Below are 27,686 nucleotides of genomic sequence, written 5' to 3'. Positions count from 1 at the left end.
CATTATGAAGAACAAATTCATCCAAAACGCTACCACTTGCAAGACCTTTCCGGGAGCTGATCTCAATACCGACCACAATTTACTAGTCAGTAGCATTAAATTAGAACCTAAGACAAAGTCAAGGAAACATAAACCAAAAAGAATTGATCTCAATAAAGTAAAAATAAAACCTAATAAATATCACGTGCAATTTAGTAATAGTCTAGGAGATAAATTAGTTGATTTAAGGAATAGTGAAGACTTCGAGTCTTATAAAAATAATGTAGAGATAAGATGGAACAATTTAAAAAGTGCAATAAAAACTAGCGCAGAAGAATATTTAGGGAAAGAGAAAATTGTTCCTAGAAAACCATGGCTTAGCCAAGATATAGTAGATTTAATGGTAGAAAGAAGAATTTATAGAAATAAAAACGATAGCCACAGTTTTAATATGTATAAAAAATTAACAAACAAAATAACTTTAAAATGTAGAGAGCGCAGACAGTTAGAAATGGAGAAACGTTGTAAGGATATCGAGTACCACATTAAAAAAGGACAATCGGACAAGGCTTATAGAATCATTAAGGAACTTAGTAGAAACAGAAAGAAGCATAGCACAGTAATCCAAAACGAAAGTGGTCACCTAATTTTTGACAATAAAGATATTTCACAGCGGTGGAAGAGATATATTGAACAACTGTACGAAGGCGAAGGATTGTGTCCGGATGATATAGAACCTGAAAATGAAATAGATCCTGACAGTCTCGGCCCTGAAATCATGAGGAGCGAGTTTGATGCAGCATTAAACTCACTTCAAAATAATAAAGCCCCCGGTGTAGACGAAATTCCTATAGAACTGATTAAGAATTCTAATGAGCTTGCATTAAGTGAACTATTTGAAATATCTGTGCATATATACCGAACTGGAAAACTACCTACCGATTACTGCCAAAGTAGATTGATTACTCTTCCCAAAAAACCAAATACGCAAAAATGTGAAGAACACAGAACCCTTAGTCTTATAACACATGCATCTAAAATACTTTTGAAAATAATCCATAATAGAATTTACAACAAAATAGACCATTTGATAGGACCAGATCAGTATGGTTTCAGGAAAAACAGAGGCACTAGAGAAGCAATATTAGCATTGAGAATGTTAATAGACCGCAGACTAGATTTGGGACTTAATACATATTTAGCATTTATAGATTTAGAAAAAGCCTTTGATAAAGTTAATTGGAAAAAAATTATGATGACCCTAAAAAATATAGGAATTGATTTTAGAGACAGACGAGTAATATATGAAATATATAACAATCAGGAAACACTTATTGAAATAGGGGAAGAGAAGGCTAAAGCCAAAATAAAACAGGGAGTTCGACAAGGTTGTACCCTATCCCCGATACTATTTAATATTTTCATAGAGCAGGCAATAAAAAAAATTACAGAACAACCTTTTGGAGGGGTTAAATTCAATGGGCAGAGGGTTCTATTCATACGATTTGCGGACGATATAGCAGCGGTAGCCGAAGATCACATACAGCTAGAGACTTTACTTAACCATATGGACAGAGTTTTCACCGAATTTCAATTAAAAATTAACGTCAACAAAACAAAAACTTTAATAACAGCAAAAGTGACACCAATTTATAAGACCATCAAAATTAATAACACACAAATAGACCAAGTTCAAAGCTTTAAATACTTAGGAAGCAACATAACATCTGACTCTCGGTGTTCCGCTGATATCAGATGCCGAATAGCAATGGCCAAACAAGCCTTTTACAACAAAAAATATTTATTTAAATCTAATATACATAGAAACATTCGCAAGAATTTCATAAGGACATACATCTGGAGCATTGCGTTGTACGGTTGTGAAACTTGGACACTGACTAAGCAGGATATAAGCAGACTGGAGGCTTTTGAGATGTGGTGCTGGAGGAGGATGGAGAGAATTAGTTGGACGGAAAGAATTAGCAATGAAGAAGTATTAAGTAGATTAGGGAGTAGAAGACAACTATTGCATAGCATAGAGAACAGGAGAGGAAAAATGATAGGACACCTTATACGTCACGACGATTTTATAAAAAACATCGTGGAAGGGAAAGTCGAAGGGAAGAGGGGAAGGGGTCGTCCAAGGTACAGCTACATGAAACAAATTAAAGAGAAGGTGAATGTTGTGACGTATAAGGAAGTTCAGGAGTTGGCGCTAGATAGGCGTAAATGGAAGGAGCTGCACCGACAAGAGCTGGGCTCTTAAATTGAAGAAGAAATAAATATTACCTAAACTAAACATTTTGACCGCACCTAAAAATTATAAAAAAATATTTGAAATAAAAAAGGAACGAATTTCACAGCGACGAAAAAATTACACACGGTGTCAAAAAAAATTGGTCCTTCGATTTAAAAAGGACCATTGCTAATATAAGGCTAGTTACTCACGTAATATTCCGCTGGTATCCCACGTTACTGGTTGCACTAGCGGCTAGGCGGCCCTCCCTGCGTTCAGTGGCTGTGAGAGCCCAATTATCCACTTAGTAAACTGCACGCAATTGTAACGCATAGGGCTTAAGGGGAAGTTGGACTGGGAATAGTTCTTAACTGCTTAAGGCGAAGTTGCTAGATGTTTGTGGAATGTTTTGGACATGGTTGTATAGAATTACAGCAAGGACTATTAAAGTGGTCAAATTGAAGTAACTTTGTTCTCTTTAAGATTAAGAGACAGACAACGACTTAGCTTCAACTTTTCAGAAATGTCCATATTTCTCATTGAAAGGTTACATTAAGTGGTTGACCATATGACCTTTAAGTTTTCCGTTAAATAGCCCAAAATAAAAACTTCCGCATCATAAACTGTCTTATTAAAATAAACCACAAAAAAACCGTGCCAAAATCCACTAATCCAATTACAGCAAAAAGCCCGAACACCACGTTTTAAGGAGCTAAATCTTTTGATCTCTCAATCCAAACTCGAAAGCTTTCATCCAGAGATTTGACAATGGCTGGCCCAATGGTTATTGGCCCCAATTTGGACGGCGGTAATCCTTCACCTAGCCATCATACGCGGTGTACCACTGTGCACTAACAACGTGGGAGCTTAGGATTTTGACGGTAGATGCAGGCCCTAGTTAGGGATTAGCTAGAACCAATGAGGAGTTAGCTTAATCTGAGGAATTACTGCGTGGCAAAGAGGATTTGGTGTTACTTTCATCGGATTTAGGTTTTTCTGTGAAGGTTTATTTGTGTTTTTTGACTATATACTTTTGTGTGTTAGTGTGTTTCCTAGCACAGTGGTACTTATAATTCTCTTGTATTTTTTTACCCTGTTTGCATTTATAATTTTAATTGCTTCTATTGTGAGTCATTTGAATAAGAAAAATAATCAAAAAACATACCATAAGCAGCTGTATTCAGTTTGTACTTAAAAACTTAACTTTTGTAAAGTTATGACATTTTTCTACAACATAGCAGCCACACATAAAATAAATATGTTACAACATTGTCGTACAACAATTTCATAGTTTGAAACACATCCAAAATATCAAACCAAACCAGCATCCAAATAACAGTATCTGTAGACAGAACAATCTAGAATATTCTACATTTTAGATATGGAATTTAATCAACACGCTGACCGCAGGATTTGGCATCCCAAAACTCGTATGGGTGTTATGAAATGTGGACGCGAATATGTAGTTCCAATCTCGGAATACCGTTTGGGCTTCCTTGGAGAATGAAACTGCAAGCTTCGGAACAAGAGATATAAAAGATCGCGATAAAATACAATTCATCCTATTATTCAGCTAAATGCTGGCTATTTTTTATTGGGTATCTCAGTTTTATTAGATTTCCTGAGGGCATTTTGATCAGCTTTAATTAGGATCTCACAAAAGTTTATACTAACTGTTGCTCGCGGTTTGACCCGCGTCCCAGGAGGACTTCTTTCCTCAATTGTGTAAAAAGAAACCTATGTCCTTTCTTAGGCTCTAGACTATTGACGAGCTAATTTAAATTGGTGTCCAAGTTTAAAATATTAGTAAAAATTGTCGTTCTAATGAAGAAGCTTTTTTCAGATCATTGCTATTCATTTCAAACGTTCAATATTTGAAATTAATAGCAACAGGTATGTTTTTCATAAATAAAGCAACAACTAACTGTCCATAGCTAACCAAATATTTTCAACACAGAACAGAAACCAAAACTCTGCGAACCTCTAATTCCCGTGAACCGCATAAACTTTGGCGTAACAAACACTAAATTCAATGTAGCCAGTGGACAAGCTAGGACCTGGCTCCTGAGTTTACGAAGCACACCATTTCCCTGTAGACTGGAGGTAAACAGATCAGGGTATATTATCCTGCTGAGTTAGCTGGGGAACGGTGGACTTGCTCCGTTCTTGGAGATTAGCTCGGTAATGGTGTAATCTTGGCTTAACTTTTTAGTTTTAAAGGGGGTTAGTGATTTGGGATTTTGTGATTGATTTCTCACTTATATCCGTCTAGCGATTACAATTTTTATTAATATAATGTTGGCTATTTTATACGAGTTTAGCGTAGCTTGATGACCAAATCACGGCCATGCCAATGATAAAACCTGTTCATGGTTCTTATTAGAAAAGTATCTTATTAGTAAATAGTGGTTATGCTTTTGTCACATTTTTACAATTTGCAAATATTTTCTCGAAGCAATAGTTGCTACCAAAATTCTGTCTCCATTTTTTTTATTTAAAAAAAAGAAACTAAATTCAATAAAGTCTAATCTATTTGTATCTTCAAAGTTTATCCTAAATTGATTTGCTACTCGTCTAGGATTACTTTTAGATAAAAAATGATTGTACGTGTCGTCTGTAAAATGTCGCGGCTTATCCATCCAATTGTTTTTCTAGCTCTTTCGATCCATTGACAAATACTGGGATTTGTACTTCAGAATAAATATGTTTGAGATGCCCTACAGGTAAGACTGAGACTTTCTGTTCATTGGTTCAGAAATAAGTGATTGACAGAAATTTCGAGAAAAATAAAGGCTTCAGAAAATTGGTTATAGTTAGCCATATATTAGCAAGTTATTTTGACTTTGCTTGGTTATTGTTTTATATTTTTTGATGTAGGACAGCATCAGTTGACCTCTCCCAATTGATTGTGGTGTGCTAAGGAATCAGCTGAAGGTATTTCACATTTCTATTGAGTAAAAACCACCTTAGGTTCTCCCAAAGGTATCCCCTTCATTTTCATTTATGGCTTTAATTAATGTAAAGTATTGAGTACCAGGGCCACCCTCTAACTCTTTCGAACAATCCCGCAGCCCCGAGAGGCTTCGGCCCTAAAGGATCACGCAGAACTATAACTAAACTGGGAATCGACTGCCTTATCTTCAAAGAAAGCTGTTAGGTGGATAATGGTCGGCTAATCCCAGATTTACTAACTATACTGAAATGTTATTGAACTACCCAAGATCGTTTTCTAAGAAGTTAGAGACAATCACAACACATACAACTCTATTATCTTGCAAACAGTCACGAGAAAAAAACAAAATAACATCAAGACAGTGTGACTTCGATAAAGCGATCAGATCGGAACTCCGGAACTTGGGTCATTCCGTAAATAGCTCCGTAAGGCCTCGGCCTCGAATTTTGCGGGCGGCGGCGCGGGAGCGGCAGGATCTTAGGCCTCTGCCTCGAATTTTGCGGGCAGCGGGGCGGCAGCGGCGGCGGCGTGGGAGCGGCAGGATCTTACGCGTATATTCATATGGACCGGCCCTCGAATACAGCGGCGCGGGAGCGGCGCGGCGGCGGGCAACGAGCGGTGCGCTCCAGTCAAGCGGTGACCGCCCGCGTTGGGCATCTGCATTGTAGGCATAGTGTTATACATTTTTTTTGTGACGTATCAAAATGTGTTCGGACGTGCAAGAGCTAATTATTTCGGCCATCTTTGAGAGGACACCCATATGGAACAGCAAACACAACAGAACACAACACTACACTGCTATAGTGCCGCGCGATCTGCCCGCTAGTTTCGAGAACACGTATCCGTTGCCCGCCCCGCTCCCGCGCCGCCGCCGCTGCCGCCCCGCTGCCCGCAAAATTCGAGGCAGAGGCCTTACGCGTATAATCAAATGGACCGGCCCTCGAATACAGCGGCGCGGGAGCGGGCAACGAGCGGTGCACTCGGTGGCCGCCCGCGCCGCCGCCGCTGCCGCCCCGCTGCCCGCAAAATTCGAGGCCGAGGCCTAACGGATTTGGATCTGTTGACTGCTGATTGGCCATCAATGGTATTGTCTGTACGCTATTGGCTATTGCAAAGTGATATCGTATGTATTGGTGATTTCTTTTTACGTGTTAAAGTAGTTCTGAGTGGAATATGCGTGTTCTTACGTTTCTTTTTGTTCTCTTTGGTCTAAAGATAAGATGGCATAAGATGGGATAGCATCTAAAGATGGATGGATTAAACTATTTTACTTGCAAAGTTTGAGCTAAGTTGTAGGAATGTTATAGGTAATAATTAATTATTCCTATGTTCAGATCAAAAAACAAGATCTGATAAGTACTTAATTGATTAGAGTAGCAAAAAACTGAATATTAACAAGTAAGGCTTAACATCGTTTATAAACTTAAGATAATACAAACTTTATACAAACATCTATATTAGTTTTCAAAACAAAATGAAAACACAAACTGCCTAATTAGAATTCCCTTAATGAAGCAAAAAGAATTTCAATTTTACCTTGCCAAACACCGACTAATTACAAAGACTAATAATAATTTTTTGTGAAGGAAAATTGGCTTCGTCTATAAAATCAAATCTGTGTTATAATTTAATAAGTATTTTTTCGATAATTGAGAGTTTACGTAGCTTATTTTGGATCAGGGCTTTGAGGAGAAAGAAACTTCATTAAAAAGGATTCAATAAACGAGGATTATCTGTATTTTTTCGGATTACAAAAATTCTTTCTGTATCCTAATTTTTTTTTGTATTAATTACGGGCATAATGAAACCATAGATAGGTACATATAGTTACGGGTGATTTTGGTCACGAGCTCAACACACTACCTATATATTTTATAAAAGAAAATAATTCAGTCAAGTTTACACCATTTTAAATGGCTACAATAAGAAAGACCGCAATACTTCGATATACATTGACCGTACTGACCAAAGCCTTTGAAAAAGTCCACCTAAATCAAATGCAAATGATAACTGGTCCGCAGTAAAACATTGTTTGCACCTAAAAGTCACGCGGTCCCGTGTCAAAACCACTAGTATTCGGTGATATATCGTGAGACAGGATAACCAGTACACATAGACCTCTCTTAACTTCACAGATGTAGTGAATTTAGGGTAGTTCAGGGGTCAACCTTGATTGAACGTGTTGAGTCCTGCCCTTTCTGATTTTAACGTTTTTTTTGAACGGTGACAAAGAATTTTAAATACCTACTTTTGTATTGGCGTTTGTTAGAAATTGTTAATAATATTTAACAGCTATTCTGCTTTTTGTACCATCTACCTATTTACACACAACTCAAGGTATATCTATACCTAATAGTAAATTAAGTAAACATAATATTGTGGAGGTATGAGAGCAGAGAGTAAAGCTCATCATACCTCGCACTAAAGGGAGGATCCTCCGACCGGACAGGTGATATTGTCCGGTGGGCTACTGCCCGACAGTTGTTGTCGGGGTAATCTATGTGTACTCCTGTGCGCGCGAACACTGCATGTGCAATGCAGGATAGTTGCATTTTGGAATGTGTAGATGGCGGTGTTAACAGTTGTAGTACCGCTACATCACTCCCCTCCGGAGACCGGAGGTCGATGGTACAAGTTCTTGAAGTGCTAGCCAGGCTTGTTGCCAATGTGTTGCCGCGAGGTTCTCGGTGAGTCGGAACTGGCTGCTACGGCGGTGCTGCGAATCCCAGTGAGTCGGGACCGGCGCTGCGAGAGTTGCACAGCGCCGCGCTAGTGGCTAGCGACTGCTTCGGCGAGGGAGATACTCGACCGGCCGAAGTGCAGTGAGCTGGAGCCTAGGTCGCTGGATGTGGCTGAGGGTGCTGACCAGGTATGTGCGTCCGCTACATGCTGGTGGCCAGGGATACCCATTTGAAGCCGGCTGGCTGAAGAACTCGTCGCTCGAAAGCTTGAGGAAGGTCTTGCTGATGACGTCACGTAGCTCGAGGGTTGCGTGTTCACATCACGTCGGGGTCACAACTGTGAGGTATGAGAGCAGAGAGTAAAGCTCATCATACCTCGCACTAAAGGGAGGATCCTCCGACCGGACAGGTGATATTGTCCGGTGGGCTACTGCCCGACAGTTGTTGTCGGGGTAATCTATGTGTACTCCTGTGCGCGCGAACACTGCATGTGCAATGCAGGATAGTTGCATTTTGGAATGTGTAGATGGCGGTGTTAACAGTGTTGCTACAATATCATACACTATCAAAACCACGAGGGTATCATACCTACATAACAACAAAATAACTGCAGCTGGTAGCAATTAGGTAACGACTCTCTATATGTATTTCGATTGAAAACAGGAGGAGTGACAGCCATCCTGATGCACACTAGTTTACCGTAGGACTTTCTACATATCTCGTCACAGTTACATGTTTAAAACCATAATCAAATCAATCGAAACTATTACAAGGAATATCACTAAACAACAGGATACAAGGGTTATAAAAAAAGTGCACTATACCAACGAGAAAATCCCATAAAATTATATAAAACGTGATAGAAAATTGTCACGTCTCAAGAAACACGTGTTATCGCCTGGAGGTATTTAAAAGGGTGTTTTGAAGGCATACCCTTCTATTGAATAGAACCTTTGTGGTTCGCCCTTTTTGCTAACCGCGTTATCAACAAAAGCCGTTGAAAGTTCAGCCCCGTGCACATATTGTTTGATTTGCGCGTTTGATCCCCGTGAAGGACCCTTATGTGTGGGGGAATTATTTTTATGGTTTCTGAAGGTGAAAGATAGTGTTTTGTTTCATGGTGTGTTGTTCTTTTGTTTTTGTATAATGAATGGTGTCCAGTGTACAGTTATTGCAAGAGAAGGGCACTTAAGCGTTAATAACTTTGACTATTAGATTCATTTAATTCATAAATATATGGACCGTGCTCGCTTTGCAAATTGCAAAGCTTGTCTTTTAACATAAGTTTCCTATTTCCTATTAAAAGGGGTTGGGAGATGCTTATGTACTTCAGATAATTCAATTTCAATTTCAAATTATTTCAAATATGATTTCAAAGAATGCAAGCATACTAATAAGTATATCTATCACAATAAAAACTTTCTATATAATGTAGGTCCACCAGCAAAAATACATGGTCATTGGTCATAAATGCCAAAGCAAAGCGTTAGTTCCCACTATAAACACAGAAGCCAAACTTCAGCAAAAACAAGCGACGATATATTCTCATGCTGAAGAGGTGCGAAGGTTAGGCAAGCACAGCAAATTGATGGCAGCGCCTGGCAGGTCAATGGCCGTCCGTCACCCACTGTTATCAATAGGCTTGTAACTCGCTCTTGTTCCCAACGTAGCCATTTTGAGGTACAAAGGATGGGCTTATAGCGGTTTTTGGGCGTAATGGTCGAGGTGAAGATGCTTAAGTATACCGATATTATTGTTTTGGAGTACACTACCAATTTCGTATTTGAGATGGGTTTTGACATATTTAAGTTCGTAATCGTAGTATTGACAATGTAAAATTCACTACACACAACACTTTACAAAACATATTTTACCTAACCCTGATTATGGATAGGATGGCTTTTCGACAGTCATCAAAGTTCACCCGAATTTTAGCAAGCAAGCAAATCTAAGCCAATTATTGCAAAAATAACGCCAGTTTTCATATACCACATTGCTATTCGATCCAGGTACGAGTCCAATCGCTCATATCTCGTCCCTTAACCCCGTCGTCCGGTCGTCACTCAGTGGAAACGTCCCATTACGTCGTAAGCACGCATTGCACCAGCTATTCTTCTATAAGTACCGCGGATTATGACCGGAATTGCCTCTTGAGAAGTCACTTGTCCCCCACTCCTAGTACTTTCACAACTTTATAGCGAGTTCAGAATTTTGTATGACGCTACTTTTTGTTTTGTATGGCTCTATATTGTTAATGTGGTACTCCCATGTCCGAAGTTTTTGATTCATGTAGTGGCCCACTTGAGTTCAATATTTCTGCGCTAGAACTGAAACTATAAATTTATGTTGACGACTCAATTGGCATTATGTTGCGGTTCTCATTCCTGCTGTTTCGATTTCTGGCCAAGTTTTCTTTGCGATTACATTTTATGTTCAGCGCGTGGTTAAAGTTTCTTTAAGCAGATTTTGAATTTTATGTAATACCAAAAAAGTATGTTTATCTGTTTCGCTACCAAGGTCCAGGTAGGTAGCCCCCGGGGGAACGGATAATCATTCAATCCATGAATGCGTAGAAAAGCTATTTCTATGTCAATGCCATTTGCTATCAATATCCTTCCAGGTAGTCCAAATATTATTCAAATTACGCATGAAATATTTCTCAGTAATAGTTCTGAATTTACCGATATAGAAAAGTCAGTCGATAGAAATAGACGACCCAATTAACACGCATGACAACACACGTTTCGTTCGTTGTTATTTAAAACTTTGTTTAATCCTTCAGCACCTTGTTGAAATTCATTATTAATTTTATTCTAATTTTGAAGCTCTATTTTGATTTCCTTCGCAACCACTCGAAGGTTTGCTGTAACAGAACCCATATCTGGTATAAGCTCGCTTTTGTATGTACATCGACTTTCCAAAATATTTTTGACGAATATAAGTGATATATAGTAAAAAATAAAGACATTTTCTTTTCTTTCCAGAATGTGGCTAATGGGCGCGTTTTGCGTGCTGTGCGCGTTTCACAGCGCCGTGGATGCGCAATGGAGATGTCCCGGCTTATCTGCTCGACCCGCTGCTGAATGCTCCTGTGATCTGCCTCATACGCTCCGCTGTGCTGGCGATCATACTGCGCTACAGGTATGTGAAGATATATGTGTCGAGCAATTCAGTGGAGATGCTCTGGCTTATCTGCTCGTCCCGCTGCCGAATGCTCCTGTGATCTGCCTCATACACTCCGCTGTGCTGGCGATCATACTGCGCTATAGGTAGGTGAAGCTACATGTATCGAGCAGGTCAGTGGAGATGCCCTGGCTTATCTGCTCGTCCCGCTGCCGAATGCTCCTGTGATCTGCCTCATACGCTCTGCTGTGCGGGCGATCATACTGCACTACAGGTACGTGAAGATACACAACAACAGCTCATTGGAGATGCCTTGGCTTATCTGCTCGACCCGCTGCTGAATGCTCCTGTGATCTGCCTCATACGCTCCGCTGTGCGGGCGATCATACTGCACTACAGGTATGTGAAGTTACACGAGTGGAACGGCTCAGTGGAGATGCCCTGGCTTGTCTGCTCGTCCCGCTGCTGAATGCTCCTGTGATCTGCCTCATACGCTCCGCTATGCTGGCTATCATACTGCACTACAGGTATGTAAAATGCAACACAGCGCAATGATACAAAGAAGGCATGAAATATGGACCCTTTGTAGTTCTGCGAGCTTTCACGACCGAAAATAAAACTGACGCATGATTGTAGCTAGTGTAGCTACCTTCCATTTCCTACGAGTTTATCTAAATTGAAATAAATATTTGTAGTATAAATAGTAATAAAATTGGAATAAGACGCGATATTCATCATTCATATTCAGACATCATTTAATGTAATTTTTTTTGCATCTTGAGCACTCCAAACCCCAAAATATAGTCTTCTAACCTTGTAACACAATTTGTAAGTCAAAACCCAAATAGTTTTCACTGTATACCGGAAAATTGAAATACCAAAAACATTCGCAGCAAAGAAAACAATATACCAGTAAACCGAAGTTGAAATCAATGAAGCTACAATGCGTATAAAGGAACGGATAAAAGAAACAGGGCGTAAAGGAACGTTGTCACTGACCTACCTGATGTTGTTCTGTTATTTTGTTTTGAATCTTGTGAATCTGGAGAAATGCTTGTAATATTTGTATTTATGTATCGTGTTTTTTTTGTTTATGAAGACTTTTCTAGTTTCGATTTCTGAAAATATAGTTTGGATTTCAATTGCTAAGAAAGACAATGTAGGGCATACGTCTATACAAGGGCATTTTTAAGTGAGAAAACTTAACAGCCGATTATGCCCAAGTATTGCTTTTTGACTTTAATTTAAATAAAATAAATTATGGAGACCAAAGTACAGACATCTGATTAGAGTAAGTTTATTCCTTAAGCAACATAACACCACGCAGATGTTCCCTCCGTGCCTGATACAGACTTAAAACTTTATTAACTTTAACTTAAAATTAGGTAAATATAACTTTGTCCCACCAAAAGGCCGTTAACAACGAAACCCTTATAGGCTAATGCCATATGTTAAAATTTAAAATACTCGCGTGGCAACTCTTTCAGACCAAACCAAAAATACCTAAATTAATTATATACTCAGAGACAATGAGAACTGTCCTACACAATGACCCCTTATATTTACAAAGACCCTAAAGGTATTTGTTTGAATTTTCCAAATTCGTTTGAAGCCTTATTCTCGAGTGTTTAAATACTGGTTTATAATTTTGGAATATTTGTTTTTTGCTCTCTTCTTATTCGGGTTCAGTAAGCAGGTGGACATTCACCACAGTGTAAATATTGATAGGGATTGTTAAATTTTAAAGTGGTATTTAAAATGTAGAATTATTATACTCCATTTATTTTTCTCGATGACCGTGATTTGGTTTGAAGAATGTGAAATTACTCCATGAGACATATACTCGCGCATAATATGCGCCTAGGGGTAAAACTAAAAGCATATCGATTAATTTATAAATTCAATAGCACGAATAGTTCAGTCATTTAAGGCATCTTAAACCTCAATCTGGGAAAAAATCGTGAGCACTCTATGAAGATATGAAAAATCGGCATCAATATAAAAAGATTACGAACGTTCAAGACACTCCGTTTCAGTGACAGATTGACAGATATGTATCTCAATTTACACTTTTGTCAACTTACGACCACTATCATATCACACTGCAAACAAACACCACCCGAAAAGAATCAAACGCCCCACCTAACCCCTCACACATACCCCCATTTCTTCATAATCGGTCAAAGGCACTTAGCAGGTATACTAAGACGTTTATTGACGTGAAGAGCTCGGAGGGTGATCGCGGACCCTTGTCAAAGTCTCGCCGATTCACGCACCTGCCAATCGATAGCTTTTGTTTACTGAATGCCTCGAACAAGTGAATTGTGGATGGTGTTAATGTTACTATTGTTACTCGAAAGCAAAAAGAAATAATAGGTAGGTATGTACTCAAAGTAATAACGAATAATTTGGAATTATTTGACACTTACCTGTAGGTATAAATAAAAAAAATGTTACGTATATTGTGAGGCGCAAGTCTTACAAATGATTGAACCAAGGTGGATTACATATTGAACAATTTTCTTACAGAAGTCTCATAGTCGACAAGTGAATTCATGGAAAGCTGACTGTAATTTATTGATGTACTCTGATGGGTACCTACATATCGATATAGAAGAAAAACTAAATTTATGTACTATATAAAAAAATAATTCTGTGTTTATAACCGCCAATAGAAATTAAAATGCTTTTAGTCCATCTACCTCGAACTATAAAACTATAATCTTCTTCAGTGATATCAATATTAGTCTCAACAGTTCCATAGTAAGGGAAATAGAAAGGTATTGTTTCAGAATCAACGTCCATCGTCTCTGTACAAATACGATAGCCATAATACGACTGCCTCAGCTTTTGGCCCATTGGATATTATTTAGAGACACATTGTGGCCTCACCAACAATATTGTGCGGTTCTATTGTGACCAACACTGTTGGTTTAGTACTCCTGTTGGCTATTGGTACTTGTTTATTATTCATTTTCTTTGTGTCAACATGTAGCATATATTATATCTGAAATTGTACCGAGAAATTCATAGTTAACTTTTTTGGATAAGGCAGAGCACATCTAAAGAAAACTATTTTTCAGCAGTCATGTTTGTCAGACTCTGAATAAGTGCAATTTCGACCAGTGTAGACACAAGTAGCTTCTGGACTTTTACAGATATAAGAAATGGCTAAATTACAAGATCTCCTGTATTTTAGATACCTATAATTTAATATCCTTATGTGTTGAAGATGGCTCCACTATTTCGAAAACTTGATATTACAAAAGCTATTGCTTGTCTTCTCAGCTAAGAACTAACAGCCCTATACACAAGTGCACTGCTATTCCACCCTCACACTGCCATATTTTCCATCTATCACAGACTGCACGACGCTTCACAAGACAGATTTGCTCTATAACATGTTCGACAATAGCTCAACGTAGTCTCGTCGCGAAAGCGGCTTCCGCTAATCCTTTGGAAGCACCACACAACTTGATTCAACACGTTCACTATTTGACATTGATAATTTCTGCAGGATTTTTGCTGGAATTTATTATTTTCTTTTGTTTTTAGGGATTAACTTACAATGCAATGATATTAGAATTTGAATATTCATATTGTATAGATTAACGCTCAATCTTTCTCCATGTGAGAGGAAGCTTGTGCCAACCAAGCAGTGGGACGATAAAAAGGCTGATGATGATGATTTTGAACAGAGGAAATATGGCAAAAGATGGATGAATTGTTTATGACGATTTAACCACATTGTCTTGAATTGTCTGATAGTTACGAACATATTATGATACAGGAAAAATAATAAAAAAAAGAACAAGGAAATTATGATACGAAGGGTTAAGGTGTCAAAGATGTAAAGTGCTAAATGCAATATCTTTTCCTCAACACCTATTTATATCCAAGTAATTTCTTACATTCTAAAAATACCTTTAGACATCATCAATTAACACAGGCCTAAAATTAGCAAAATATTCTTCCCTTAATTAATTCGATCATTAAATTAATAGATTCCGTTCAAATAGTGTTTAATTAAAGCGTTCGGTGTCTTAGGATATCATTACTTAGGAAGGGGAACCATTTTAAATAATTCCTTAGTGGATAATTTTCTTGACAGAAATCAGTAAGATTTGGGAAGGTTTGATTGCTTCGGTTTTATGGTTATATTGTTTCTATCCGTTTAATTTGAAGGATTCTTCGGCTTTTTTACCATCGGCTCTTTTTATGTATTCAAATTACTGCTTACTCAACGAATTATAACAGCTACTTTCTTTATTATGACGCTTTTATTATCCTCGATCCAGTTATTTTTGGGGTTTATTTTTTAATTTGCTTCAAACCTTTCTTTTTCCGAAAAGATTTTCTGTTATACAATTATGTTTCGATAACGTCGTAGTCGACGTTTATATTGTGCGACGATATATCCGCGGCAAATAAATATGGTGTTATAGTGAAGTTGGCTTCTACAATACGAGGTTCTTCCTTCTGATATGCTAGCCTCCTCGTTTTTGGGAAGTCGGTTAAAAAGCGCAAAAAATCAAATAGCAATAACTACGCCAAAGTCAATTGGCGTCATCTCCAATATTAGCTATGTGGACTTCATTATTATTTTCTTCATTCTGCCTTATCTTCTCACTACCAACTATCTTCTGCCACAAAAAATATCTAAACTTCTCCATCTTTGCAGATCATAGGCCGCCATCTTCGAGAACAGAAGGCCCGAAACAAGAACACAGCTGTATCACTCCTGGACTGTGCCTTACGAGGAGTGTCAGTCTTATCATCAGCCTCGGTGTCGGAGCTAGCTGGTGTTGGACTCCATGGGCTTGTGATATCCTCGGGAGATATAAGACGAGTACAGCAAGGCGCTTTCAGTACTGTTTCTGCTACTTTATTTGCTTTAGGTAAGTGTTAGAAATGTATGTGATGCACCATTGTATAAAATGCCTAGGCTATGTGTATTAGATTTAGTTGTGTTCTTGAAAGTGTTAGAGATTTTTAGCACCTGCGTAAGGCAGCATGATAATAAGCTTGAGGTCAAGCAACGCTTGGTTTTGTTAGTCCGTGGATGGGCGACCATCTTGCCATGACGGCTTTCTCCGTGTTTAGATGGATCAGGCTGTCACTTGAACACTTTTGGCAGTCGTTACGCGTACTCAGAAGCCCTAATAACTCAGATAAGGAGATCAGATACGCAGTTACTCCATGTAATACACTGGCACTCAGCTGCATACGGTGACACTTGAAGCCAATCCCAACACAGTCAAGAAAACCCTAGGCAGATAATGTACTAAGTCATCAAGCCAGTGTGTTAACTACCCGCGTTTCGTGTACTATTTCGTAATTCCATTTGCAATCAAGATACGGTGCGAGCGGCGTTGTTCGTACCTTGAAACAGGTGGCTTTTGTTTGCGAAATCGTCATGTTTCTGCAAAATGTTCATGAATTCATCAGAACGTAATTTTAGGAGCGAAGGTAGGTGACTTGTTTGTAGGATTGTTTCTGTAATACTTATTAAAAGTTTGGTTGTTTCTGATCTCTTAAAAATATTATTATATGAATTTTACACCACTATTTATTATGAAAAAGTCATTGTGCTTTCGTATGTAAATAAGTAAGGAAAAATCCTAATTACCTTCCGAAAGCTGACCGAATCGCTTCTTGTTTTGAAAAATTTGGAAAAATGGGTTTTTACCAAAAACCAGGGGAAGAAATCTCTAACGTAAAATCTTCTTAAAATAAAGCTTTTTTTAAGTATCAACAAACAACTTCCGAAGCAAGTTTTCTTGAATTACATAATTTCGAAACATTAACGAATTTCCCTGGAGAGCTTGGTTCATAAATAGACGTTACGAAAGTTCCGTGTAGTTCCACCGATTTAACAATTTTCAATGTTTGGCTAATGTAGCGGGCTTCCTACCTAATTTCAAATGTATTAATGTTAATAGATGCTAGAAGTAGTAATAGGGTGCTTAAAAAAGTGACATTCGTTTGAATCTTGTGTTTTATAATTTCGTATTATTTAAGCTTTGTGTCTTTACAAATGAGTCGTTTTTATTATGAAAAGTAAGGTCAAGAAATTGGCCAAATCAGATTCAGATTGAATTGATAAGAGAAGATGTTAATTTATTTTCCCTAAGATTGTTTCTTTCACCGTTGCTGTCATCTAAAAATAATAATAAAAATCCCAAGAGAACATTCTCTCTTTGTCTTTCGGTTAAATACAATATTATCATTCATTTGTTTCAGGTCTGCCAAACAACCAGCTGCCCATAGTACCAACAGAGGCGTTAACAAGACTCTGGAATTTAGATCGCTTGGATTTGTCCAACAATAAAATTCATACCTTAGACAGTAATTCATTTAAGGTAAGCCCTTTCTGGAAATCCTTCAAATTGATTAAATTTTACGTAAATGTTCAACAGAATCAGGACTGACAAATACATAGTTAGGAGTTCAAGAGAATTCTATGAATTTGTCAATTGTTAAATGTTTGTCAATTTAGAGAAATAATGAGGTTTAATTATGTATTTATTTACCTGTTTCTAAAGTGTGAACAATAAACAAACACGGCATTATTTATAATTTCAGGAATATTTACATTGTTGTTATATTATAATAGTCCAGCAGTCACTGACATAGTTAACAATTTTGACAAAATTTTAGCGTTAAAGCTTCGTTTGTGCTGAAATATTTTATAAAAAATCGAGTACCTAAGAGTCAAATCCTTCATATGAAAGAAACGCATTTCGCACAACGTAGTTGCTTTCTAAACAAAACAAAAGTTTTTTCAAGGTCAAAATAGTATTTTATTTTGTAGTATTTTTTATTTCAAGATTTTTTATTTTTATTTGAAAATGTCAAGCTAGTTGTATGGTTCCAAAGATTGTGTCTCATGGAGAAGAACCAGCAAGAACCTCCCTAGACACTCTTTACACACTCAATAAACAATAGTTTAATCCAATATTTCGTTTGCAGGGTATCACAAATCTAACATACTTGGATATAAGTGACAATCAATTGACGGATATATCGGAGGGAGCATTCCTGCCTTTGATAAGGCTGAGTGTTCTAAGGCTAAGAGGGAATCTACTGAAAGTACCAGCGCTGGCTCCTTTGAAGGTACGATGCATACTATTATTTCACTATAATAATATAGTAATGTATTTGTTAGTGAACAGTAATCAGATAGAACAAAAAAATATTCTGAAATGGCATGGTAAGTATTGTATTAAAAATAGGGATTGTAGTTTATTTATTTTCACCCAAAATTTAATTAAAAAGTAATAATAGCTAAAACGAATCGCAAAAATGTATTAAGAAAGTGCTGATTACCTTTTCATTAATTTGTTCAAACGTGTATGGAGAGCCTTAATGGCGCCCAACGTGGGCCTCGCATGGAACGCTCCGTCATAATTGAATTATAGTTCGGCCATTCAGAGAATGCGTTCCTGACACGTCGCGATTGAACTGACGACGTAACTTTGCAATGGCGTTGCAGTTACGATAAAAATATTTTTGCTGGTTGTTTACCGTTTTAACAATTGAGGAGCATTAAAACAACATTATTATATCAATAATCAATGAATGTTATTACGTCGTCAGTTCTAATACCCTTCAATAAATCTCTTATTACCAATCAGCATTAATTTTCTTACCAGACCTTATTGAGAAGAATAATGGATGAAATTAGCCTTATTCAATCAATATCATTATTTGAGGTTGATGTGGGTAGTAAATGGAGTTTTCTTATGGACCCAGACTTAACGTTAATTCATAGATAATGGACTACATTTATTCTATAATCAAATATTTATTAATCCATTTTAATTCAATCTCTATCTTCAGAGAATATTACTCATTCTGTCTATTAGATATGCAGCTGATTAAACACAGTTGGATAAGAAAATATAAAATCCATTTTAGAACGAGCTCAGCAAGTATTTATAAAGACTGATATAAAAATAATTTTACCTATCACAAAAGACAGCTTGTAAAGAAATAGCCGCAAGGGTGGACCGATCAAAGGTTAAGCTATGCTTAGGAGGTCGGTCAGTGAATAACTATGGAAAGAAGCTAAACAGTCTGATCACACCAATCTTACTATTATTTGTATAAATGGGATGAGAAGGTTAGATATGGGATAGAAATAATTTCCAATAAAATTTTAAAATACATATATTAGTATATACCCGGGCGAATTGAAAGCATCCTTAATTTTCGGTAGGGTTAAAAACTGAGACATACCTCTTCTTCTCGCAATGTCCCAATTTTATTTTCCGCCTCCGTTTATATAATCCGCTTCCATTCCTCCTTATCCCTCGTCATAATACGATATAGGTAAATTCATAATTGCAAAATGCATTAAGTAAATAATATCTTACAAGCCCTTATTATTTTAGGAGGCTCACATGTTAAGAGATTTGGATTTATCCAGTAATGCACTAGAAGGTCCTTTAGGCCCTACCACAGTGCCCACATTGAGTTGTCTCACCACCCTTCAATTGTCTGACAACACATTTGCAAGTATTCGACGTGGAGCTCTGTCAGGTAAGAACTAAATACACTCCTGTATAAAACAGTTAATATAAGATTATTTTTCTAGAAGGCCTTCTTCTCTATGCTTCTTAATCCTTCTAATGATTATGGTTTTGTAATTGAATCAAAATCAGTAACATAATATTATTTTTGCTATATTTACAGAATCGAATTTAGAATGTTCTACGGAATTTAATTAGTACTTACGCTATCGTTATTTTGTATGTCCTGATCTTAATCAAAAAGTGATTTTAATTTAAACAAAAAAGTGTAGTACTGTCTTCATTATCTTACATTGTAACCATTTTATTGAAAAACATTCGTAAAATTGTAACTCCTATAAGATCTTCCATCGAATTTTCTGGTTCCAATTCTCAAAAGACTTGAGTTGGAATATTTTAACGTTCCCCACTTAACTCGACGCAAGACGTCAGTCAAAGCTTGAATACTGAATCGTCAATTGATGCAGGCACAGTCATGGATCGATTGAGCCTTGTCACACATCAAATAATTTACCAGAATGTGTTTCAATTCAAATTCAAGAAGGACAGGATCTAAACTGGGCTTAACGTACTAAAGTATTACGTACAACAGTATATAAAAAGCATACAGACTACATGAATATAGAAAATGTCTTGTAGAGCTAATGTATAAAAATCTCAAGAGACAAAAAAATGTACGGTCATCAAACTTTATTTGAAGATATCTTTTTAGAACAGTAAAAATGGCATGATACATATTTTTCTCTAACAACTCTATAGTTGGACAAAATTATAACCATACTTACTACACTACAGAGAATCTTATTACCCCTTAAAAAACAGCTTGTCACAGAATTAACACTCTAAACCACAATGAACTTATAAACTAAATCAATTTACTCTTACAATCCCTTAAATTACCGCCGGTCCATGTTCACAGGTCTCACAAACTTAACTCATTTGAACTTGCACAACAACCAGATAGATGTGCTGGAGGACTATGCGTTCAAACACATAGCCAACTTGACACATCTGGATCTGTCTCACAATGAGATCGTCGCTGTATCAGGTGAGGGTGATTTAATTTTATTTATTTACTTCATAATAGACCTGTAATCAGTTATACAACAAACGGGGTCAAGAAATAAAATTGGTTGTCATCGCTTTCATAAGTTGTCCGTGATGAAACCAAGCTGGCAACATTGCCACGTTGGGTGAAAAACATTGCCACGTTGGGTGGCAATGATTCATCAAAATACTACTCTAAAAATGCTAGCACTGTCGGGAAATTAGGTTCAAATAATATGGACAGTGGACACACAATATGTTTAAAAAGAAGCAAGTTTATTTCATTTCGATTCATAGAATAATTAGACTGTGATTAGGGTTGCTAATGGATTTATTTTGAATAGAAGTTAAAGCTTTATGAAAATTGAACGACAGTAGCTCGCAATCGACGTCGTGGTGGCCTAGTGGGCAAAGAACCAACCTTTCGAGTATGAGGGCGCGGGTTCGATTCCAGGTCAGGCAAGTAGCAATGCAACTTTTCTAAGTTTGTATGTACTTTCTAAGTATATCTTAGACACCAACGACCGTGTTTCGGATGGCACGTTAAACTGTAGGTCCCGGCTGTCATTAAACATCCTTGGCAGTCGTTACGGGTAGTCAGAAGCCAGTAAGTCTGACACCAAGGCGTATTGGCTTGCTCTTAAAGCACTGGTACTCGGCTACATCCGGTTAGACTGGTAGCCTACCCCAACATAGTTTGGGGAAAAAGGCTCGGAGGATGATGAGTAGCTCGCAATCAAATGAAAGTAAATAACAATAATTCAATAAAAATATTTGGTACTCCAAAATTGTTACTCCACAATTCCATAAGCGTTAACAACCTTTTTTGGTAAATGAACCCGCGCCGAAATCTTTAATATTATCCAGTTTCCTCTCGATTAGTTTAGTTTAACAGAGATAATGTCCATTTAAAGCTTTTAGTCAATTTTGTGACGTTTTAATTTCCGGCAAAAAAATCCCCAAAGTCGCCTGGGACCGACGGAAATAAGGAGGAAAAGTATTTTCTTAACATTTACATAAGATTTGAGCGAAACGATTGAGAAACAAAATCAAAATAACTTTTGTAAGCCTGTGTAAGAAAGGTTTTGTGTTCGATCGTCAATAAAATAGGAAAAAGAGGTAGAAAATACGGTATTTCAATTAGGATTTTTATTTTGACAAAGGGTAAGAAGTTTTTCTAATGTTTGTCTAACAACAGAACCTTTCTGATGTCTTAATGTAAAGGCAATTGAAAAACGACCCCTATTAGTTTCGCTACTTTGCTTCTCTGTTATAAATTATCGATTGGATAAAAAAAGGATGAGGAAATATATGTTGCCGACTACAATCTCAATCGGATTTAAAGATATTATATCCCACTCAATTACGTAAATATCTGCCACCATGCATAAACAGACATACAACAAGATATAGACCACGAAAATACAAGACAATATCACCATTATTCATACTCCCATAAATTCCAAATTCCCATTCACATTCACAGGTGCATCGCTAGCTCAGCTGACTAGCTTAGTCCACCTGGATCTTTCGCACAATTTCCTTCGGTCCCTATCTGCTGAGCCGCTGAAATCTCTCAGAGGTCTGACCGAACTATTGCTCCACGATAACGACATCTCAATGATAGATGACGGAGCTTTGGCACTGCATAAGGACCTCGGCCGATTCACCATTGAAGGTAATGGAGGCGCGATGATACGCACTTTGGAGGGACATACTGTTGAGGAAGATGGGCAGCGGAATTTGTACCTAGGCTTTTGTCAGGGTTATTGTCTGATAGGTAAAGAAACACGGTTAACTTATTACTTAATTGAGAATCTTAATATCAAATAGAGTGTCCGGCTAGTAGCACTCTCGGAATATTTTTTTTAACTGGTTTTATTCTGCATTCCAATATCTTCAAACGCAATTCAAATTCAATATATTTTGTTGTCTACATATTTTGGGTAAATAGGACAAAGGAAATATTTTATGTACACCAATACGGATTTAAATTATAATTAAAAATAGCTATAACTTTTTTGCTATTTACACGTTCACAGTTTTTCAGATATGTTATATATTTTGTATCCAAACCAATTTACTTCGATGGCTTGCTCGTCTATCTTCCTCACCAGTATGTCTCGGCAGATATTTGTCGATACTCAACGTTTCACCGAGGTGACGTCGAAACGTCTTTGTTCGCCCATCGATATTCCCCGGTTATATTGTTGCGTGACTCTTAACTATTTCTGCCTTTGTAGTTTCCTTTATGGGCTTTTTTGTAAGGAATAATTCTGGCCGCTGACACTTTTATTAGTGTAACTTCATTTTTCTCGCGCCTTTTTTGCCGTAGACCTCTGAAAGGAATTGAAAAGCCATCATGTTTGAGTTTGACGAGGCATAAAATATCCTTATATTACAAGAAAATATACCTACATATTCTGCTGCTTATAAAGGATATAACATATTTTTGTATTTAAAATTAAGGCTCTTTAAATAAAGTATACACCCCAAAATGAACAATAATTCACTTAAAACAGAGCACCCAAAAGTCCTGCAGTAAAATTCTCCATAAGAAATAACAAAAGTTAAATTGCATAGAATCAAATAAGCAATTACTCATACTTTAAACTTCCTCTGTAAACTTCACCAACATTTATTCGGGGTCGTAAAGATAAATTCTGCTCTCTTTTACAGATAATCCTCTTAATTGCGATTGCCTAATGGCCGGATTCGCAAGGTGGTTGAGGGAGGCAAAAAATCTTCCACAAACTGATAAATCGGTGGCCGTGTGTGCAACACCACCACATTTGGAAGGAGCTCTGTTATCTCGATTGTCAAAAAACAAGCTTTGCGATGACTCCGAACATACAGATTTGAAACAAAAAGATACGAATTACGATTTCAATAAGGTTCTAGCTAATTCGATTTTTAACGATTATAAAATTAATGTCGATGATAGTGGAGGAGAAGTTTATGTTGATAAGCAAGATGGTTTGGATGATGATTTGTATGACGAAGAATTGGAAGTTCCAGCTGAAGAAGATTTGCCGATATCTGAAGCCAAGGTAAGATATGAAGAAATTATAAATAGGTAGATGTAAAGGTTCTTTATATAGGATCGCTGTTAGCGATAGCACCGCCCATTCTGTCACTTAATTTAATTAGTTTTAAGTTCAGAAGAATGTAAAAATCGATGTAGTTAATAAAGTACATCTATATCAGTTTATCAATGAACGAAATATTGCAAAATTTTCAAGTCCATTGTAAATTATATTGCTGTTCAATGTCAATGAAATATAAAACTTTGGTAATGATAATAAATCACTTGAAGAATAAATATGGACATCCATAAAGATCAGCCGTTTTAAGCAAATTTTATAGGAATTTTAACACTTTGAACTCTGTGAATCACTGAGCCAAAATTATTCTACTATTAGCGAATGATTCAGTAAAATTCAATAAGTGTATGTATATTCGCTGAATTTGCGTAGGATCAGAACTTAATGGTTTGGTTAGTCATCTTAGTTTTTTTTTATTTCATCATATAGCAACTGTAGTAGGTAGTCATTCTAAATTCTATTGTTTGCATAAATTATGGGCAGTTTGAAATTAGCATTGGTTTGGATACTTATGTGATGTGTATGAGTCATACTATTGTAAACGAAGTCATTAGCGAAGGTTTTTTGTCTGCTGTTGTATAATAATACTCCGAATTCAACGTTCTATAAAAATGATACTGAGAAATCTGCAATAGATGTAACATTTATCATGAAATAATTATTGTTTGTTGAACTGATAGGTACTGTTCAAAATAATAGTCGTATATTTTCTAATAACAACTAAAAACTCTTTGCTCATTAACCGATGGGTTTGGTCTTTCCGAGCAGGGTCTTGTATTTTAGTGTCAATTTAGGGACCCAAATCTACTATCCAGTATTTTATGAATTCCTGGTATAACAGTATTAACAACATAAGTTAATAACTAATCGTGAGACTAACCGACCGTTTCTAAAAAGCGTCCCTGTAATTACTACAAGTAAGGTTCCTACCGATAAATGAATATTAAACAATTTTTGATCTTAATTCCTCATTATTATCATCAGGTACGCCTAATAGACGCTTGGCATGACGACGAAGAAGTCCACTTATCTTGGGCAGTGGAACCTCTATCGAATCGCCGGTATAGATGTACGGGAGTCACGGCGTCCAGAGCTGGTGGTCTACCGAAGCACGTAGCTTGTCATAGAGCCTCACCGTCCAATGTCGTGTTACGAGGATTGAAGATTGATGCTGTTGATCAGTATACGTAAGTGTTGAATGGTTTTTAATTTTCAGTGTACATTGGGACTATTGGGATTGGGTGATCTAGTTATTTGATATGGGGATTTTGCAGTATATAAACGTTTAATTTGTATATTTTTCTCGACACTAACAACAATGTAAGCATTGTTCCTCATTTATATTTCAATCCGCAATATAACTTCTAATAAGCCAACTTAAGTATCAAATGGAACTTCATCCAAACAACAATTTAAGATCAAGGAAGAAGAACTCCACAAATATCAGTTAACCGCAACTCGAAAAACTCATAATTGAACTAATTAGATCAACAGTTAAAGTTATAACCGCAAAGATAAATTAAAGAGCTAAAGTAAATATTTAACTGTACCGAAGTTTAATGGGAGTCCCTCACAGAGTAATATACAAATTGAATTAAAGGAAACTTGGTTATTTGATCATCTGTTTTTGGTTGACGTTAAATCCATCTGCCAAATCTTTTCCCGATGGTTTAGATGGTCACCCATCCACAGAACGACCACGACAAAAGTTGCTTAACCTTGAATCTTGCGAACTTTCTTTGCTCCCAAAAATACTATACATATTTTCATGCAGATTTCACTGGTAGATGATAGGTTTAGAATGAAGATTTAAGAAAATATTTCTAGTCCGTGATGGCGGATTTATCGATAAAATTTAAAACTCGAAAAAAGTATTAAAACTCTTATTTGCATTCAAGTAATTAATAGACTGAAAATGGTGAATACAAATATTTGGTGTTCTGCCATTATTTTTAGATACCATTTATTTTAATTAAAACTCTTATGTAATCAGTGAGGATCCTAAATAAATGTTATGACCTCTTTGCTAGTTAGAAATGAAATATTATATAGAGTTGGGAATTTTAGAAACTCCTTGTTTGCTTTGTTTTAAACAGTTACTATTTTTGCACAATAGAAAATAATACCTCTGTAGAGCAATTAATGAGATCTTGAAAATATTCGTAATAAATAAAATCACAAGAATATATTTTTTTCCAAATAATATGAAGTAAATGAAAAAACAAGATGAGCTGAAATTGGTTTCATTAAATAGGTAATTTTGGCTAATGTTATGAAATTACGTTGTCCAAAGATAGAATTGAGAAGAAGAGATTTTATAATTATTTATCTTTGTAATTGAGTGATATAAATAATCTTTTTCAAAAATAGTTTTTCTTCCCATTTGACACGACATAACTTTATTTACTTACATAATTGGAGGATTCAAGTGATTTCCACATAGTATCCATGGAAGATCATATCCATAGCTGTTGTGCTTTAGTGCAGCCGAGTAAAAAATAAGAACGCGATGCAGAAAGAAATATCATTGCTGTTGCGATTCTACTAGGCACTGTACTACGTAAGCATTGTTTTTAAGACCTTCATAGACGAACCAGTTAAGTTATGCAGTATAAGCCGCTTTAAGATAATGGAAGGTAGTCTGTATTGGTTATACTTAATATATCGAGACATCCTCTAAGCAGAAGTGTTAAGTCTTTCCAATCGAATTATGAGAATTAATGAACATAGGTACACGACTGTTTGCTTAATTTTTAACATACATATACCAATATTACTTGACCAATATTCATTCCTTAATCGATGTTAATTGTCCCATAATATTAAATTAGTGGTTACTCAGTGGTTAAGCTACAATACCTACTAATTATCGTTGTTAAAAGTAGGACGCATTCATAATTTACCCTGGCGGATTACCGTGGCCTCATAATTAGGAGGATTTGTACTTGATTTATAATTTATGTTTTAGTAGTTGCTTCTTGCCTCTTTGAAAAATACTGTTTTTTAAAGTGATTTAAATTTTCTACAAATGCACATTAACGAAGAATCTGCCATAATTATTGGACTATGAGAGGGTCCCGGTACCTGCGCATAAGCTTGTGCACTATGCTGACTAATTTTCTGTAGCAACACTCCATAAATCAGTCTGATCGATTATTATTATTCCATTTATTTATTTTATTACCTACACATTGTTTACAGGAAAAAATATTGAAAAAATTATACAAAATAGGTGGCTACCTATATGACCTATTAATTAATATTCGTTTTGAAAGCAAAAGTCATTATTCTTTCTTCTTTCAAATTCGTTTTTCTAATTTCGTTTTTTATTCACAGATTCTGCATAGCTCTGGAAGAAATGGACAGCGCGGATGTTCCTCTATCCTTAGTACTGGGTTGTGGAGCACCCATGCAAGTTAGACAACGAGCAACCTTCGCTACTGTCGTACCAATTGTGGTTACACGGGCTCCAGAACCAAGCAACCCTTTGAGGTAAGTCAAACATTAGAAAAAATATTATTATTTTTCTCTGAAAGTTTCTAGACCTAGGCTTACTGATAGAGAAAGGCTTGCAAAACATTTCGTGGAAATTGATTAAGTAAATTATAACAGTTCACAAAAATAATTTGATTCCAAAAAGTTGTTTGACTCTAAATTATTTTCGACCGATTCTGTGAAAATTTATATTCAGGTTTAAAAATAAATGATTATAATAGTATTTTGATAAGCTTATGTTAGTAGGTAAATCAATAATTTAGCATTCTTGTTTTTCCAGAGTATCAGAAGTCCGTTCGAACGTCACAAGCGATGGGGTCTTAACGGTTCTGATATCAGTGTTGGGTCTTCCACAAAGACCGCAGTACGTGCTACCTCGTTCCCAAAGACTGTCCAATGATGTCAGACCAATCGGCAACTGTTATATTGTCGTCGCTGTCTTATCACGAGGGAGCCTCGTAGCCCAAAAAGACACCCCATGCCAATCAACCCTGGAAATTTCCATGGAAGGCTTCATGAGAGGTCCTTACGAAG

General features: G+C 36.6%; 2 protein-coding genes across 2 annotated transcripts in view; one reads left to right on the top strand and one right to left on the bottom strand.

Annotated features, from left to right (window-relative positions):
- Window positions 1-2,505, bottom strand: part of LOC124642356 (lysozyme) — a 41,040-nt gene extending 38,535 nt beyond the window's left edge. The window contains exon 1 of the mRNA XM_047180753.1: window positions 2,428-2,505. The gene's annotated coding sequence lies outside the window, so the exon portion shown is untranslated. The remainder of the gene's footprint in view (window positions 1-2,427) is intronic.
- Window positions 2,506-10,834: 8,329 nt separating this feature from the next.
- LOC124642384 (leucine-rich repeat-containing G-protein coupled receptor 5) overlaps window positions 10,835-27,686 on the top strand; it is a 35,101-nt gene continuing 18,249 nt past the window's right edge. Inside the window, exons 1-11 of the mRNA XM_047180789.1 lie at window positions 10,835-10,990; window positions 15,654-15,870; window positions 17,216-17,334; window positions 17,945-18,088; window positions 19,369-19,516; window positions 20,426-20,554; window positions 22,040-22,231; window positions 23,233-23,603; window positions 24,642-24,844; window positions 26,994-27,149; window positions 27,433-27,685. Of these exons, the coding sequence (XP_047036745.1) occupies window positions 10,835-10,990; window positions 15,654-15,870; window positions 17,216-17,334; window positions 17,945-18,088; window positions 19,369-19,516; window positions 20,426-20,554; window positions 22,040-22,231; window positions 23,233-23,603; window positions 24,642-24,844; window positions 26,994-27,149; window positions 27,433-27,685 (2,088 nt within the window). The remainder of the gene's footprint in view (window positions 10,991-15,653; window positions 15,871-17,215; window positions 17,335-17,944; window positions 18,089-19,368; window positions 19,517-20,425; window positions 20,555-22,039; window positions 22,232-23,232; window positions 23,604-24,641; window positions 24,845-26,993; window positions 27,150-27,432; window position 27,686) is intronic.

This window comes from Helicoverpa zea, chromosome 24, assembly GCF_022581195.2.
Source record: "Helicoverpa zea isolate HzStark_Cry1AcR chromosome 24, ilHelZeax1.1, whole genome shotgun sequence".
Taxonomy (NCBI): Eukaryota; Metazoa; Arthropoda; class Insecta; order Lepidoptera; family Noctuidae; genus Helicoverpa; species Helicoverpa zea.
This window is presented reverse-complemented; position numbering and strand designations above follow the sequence as displayed.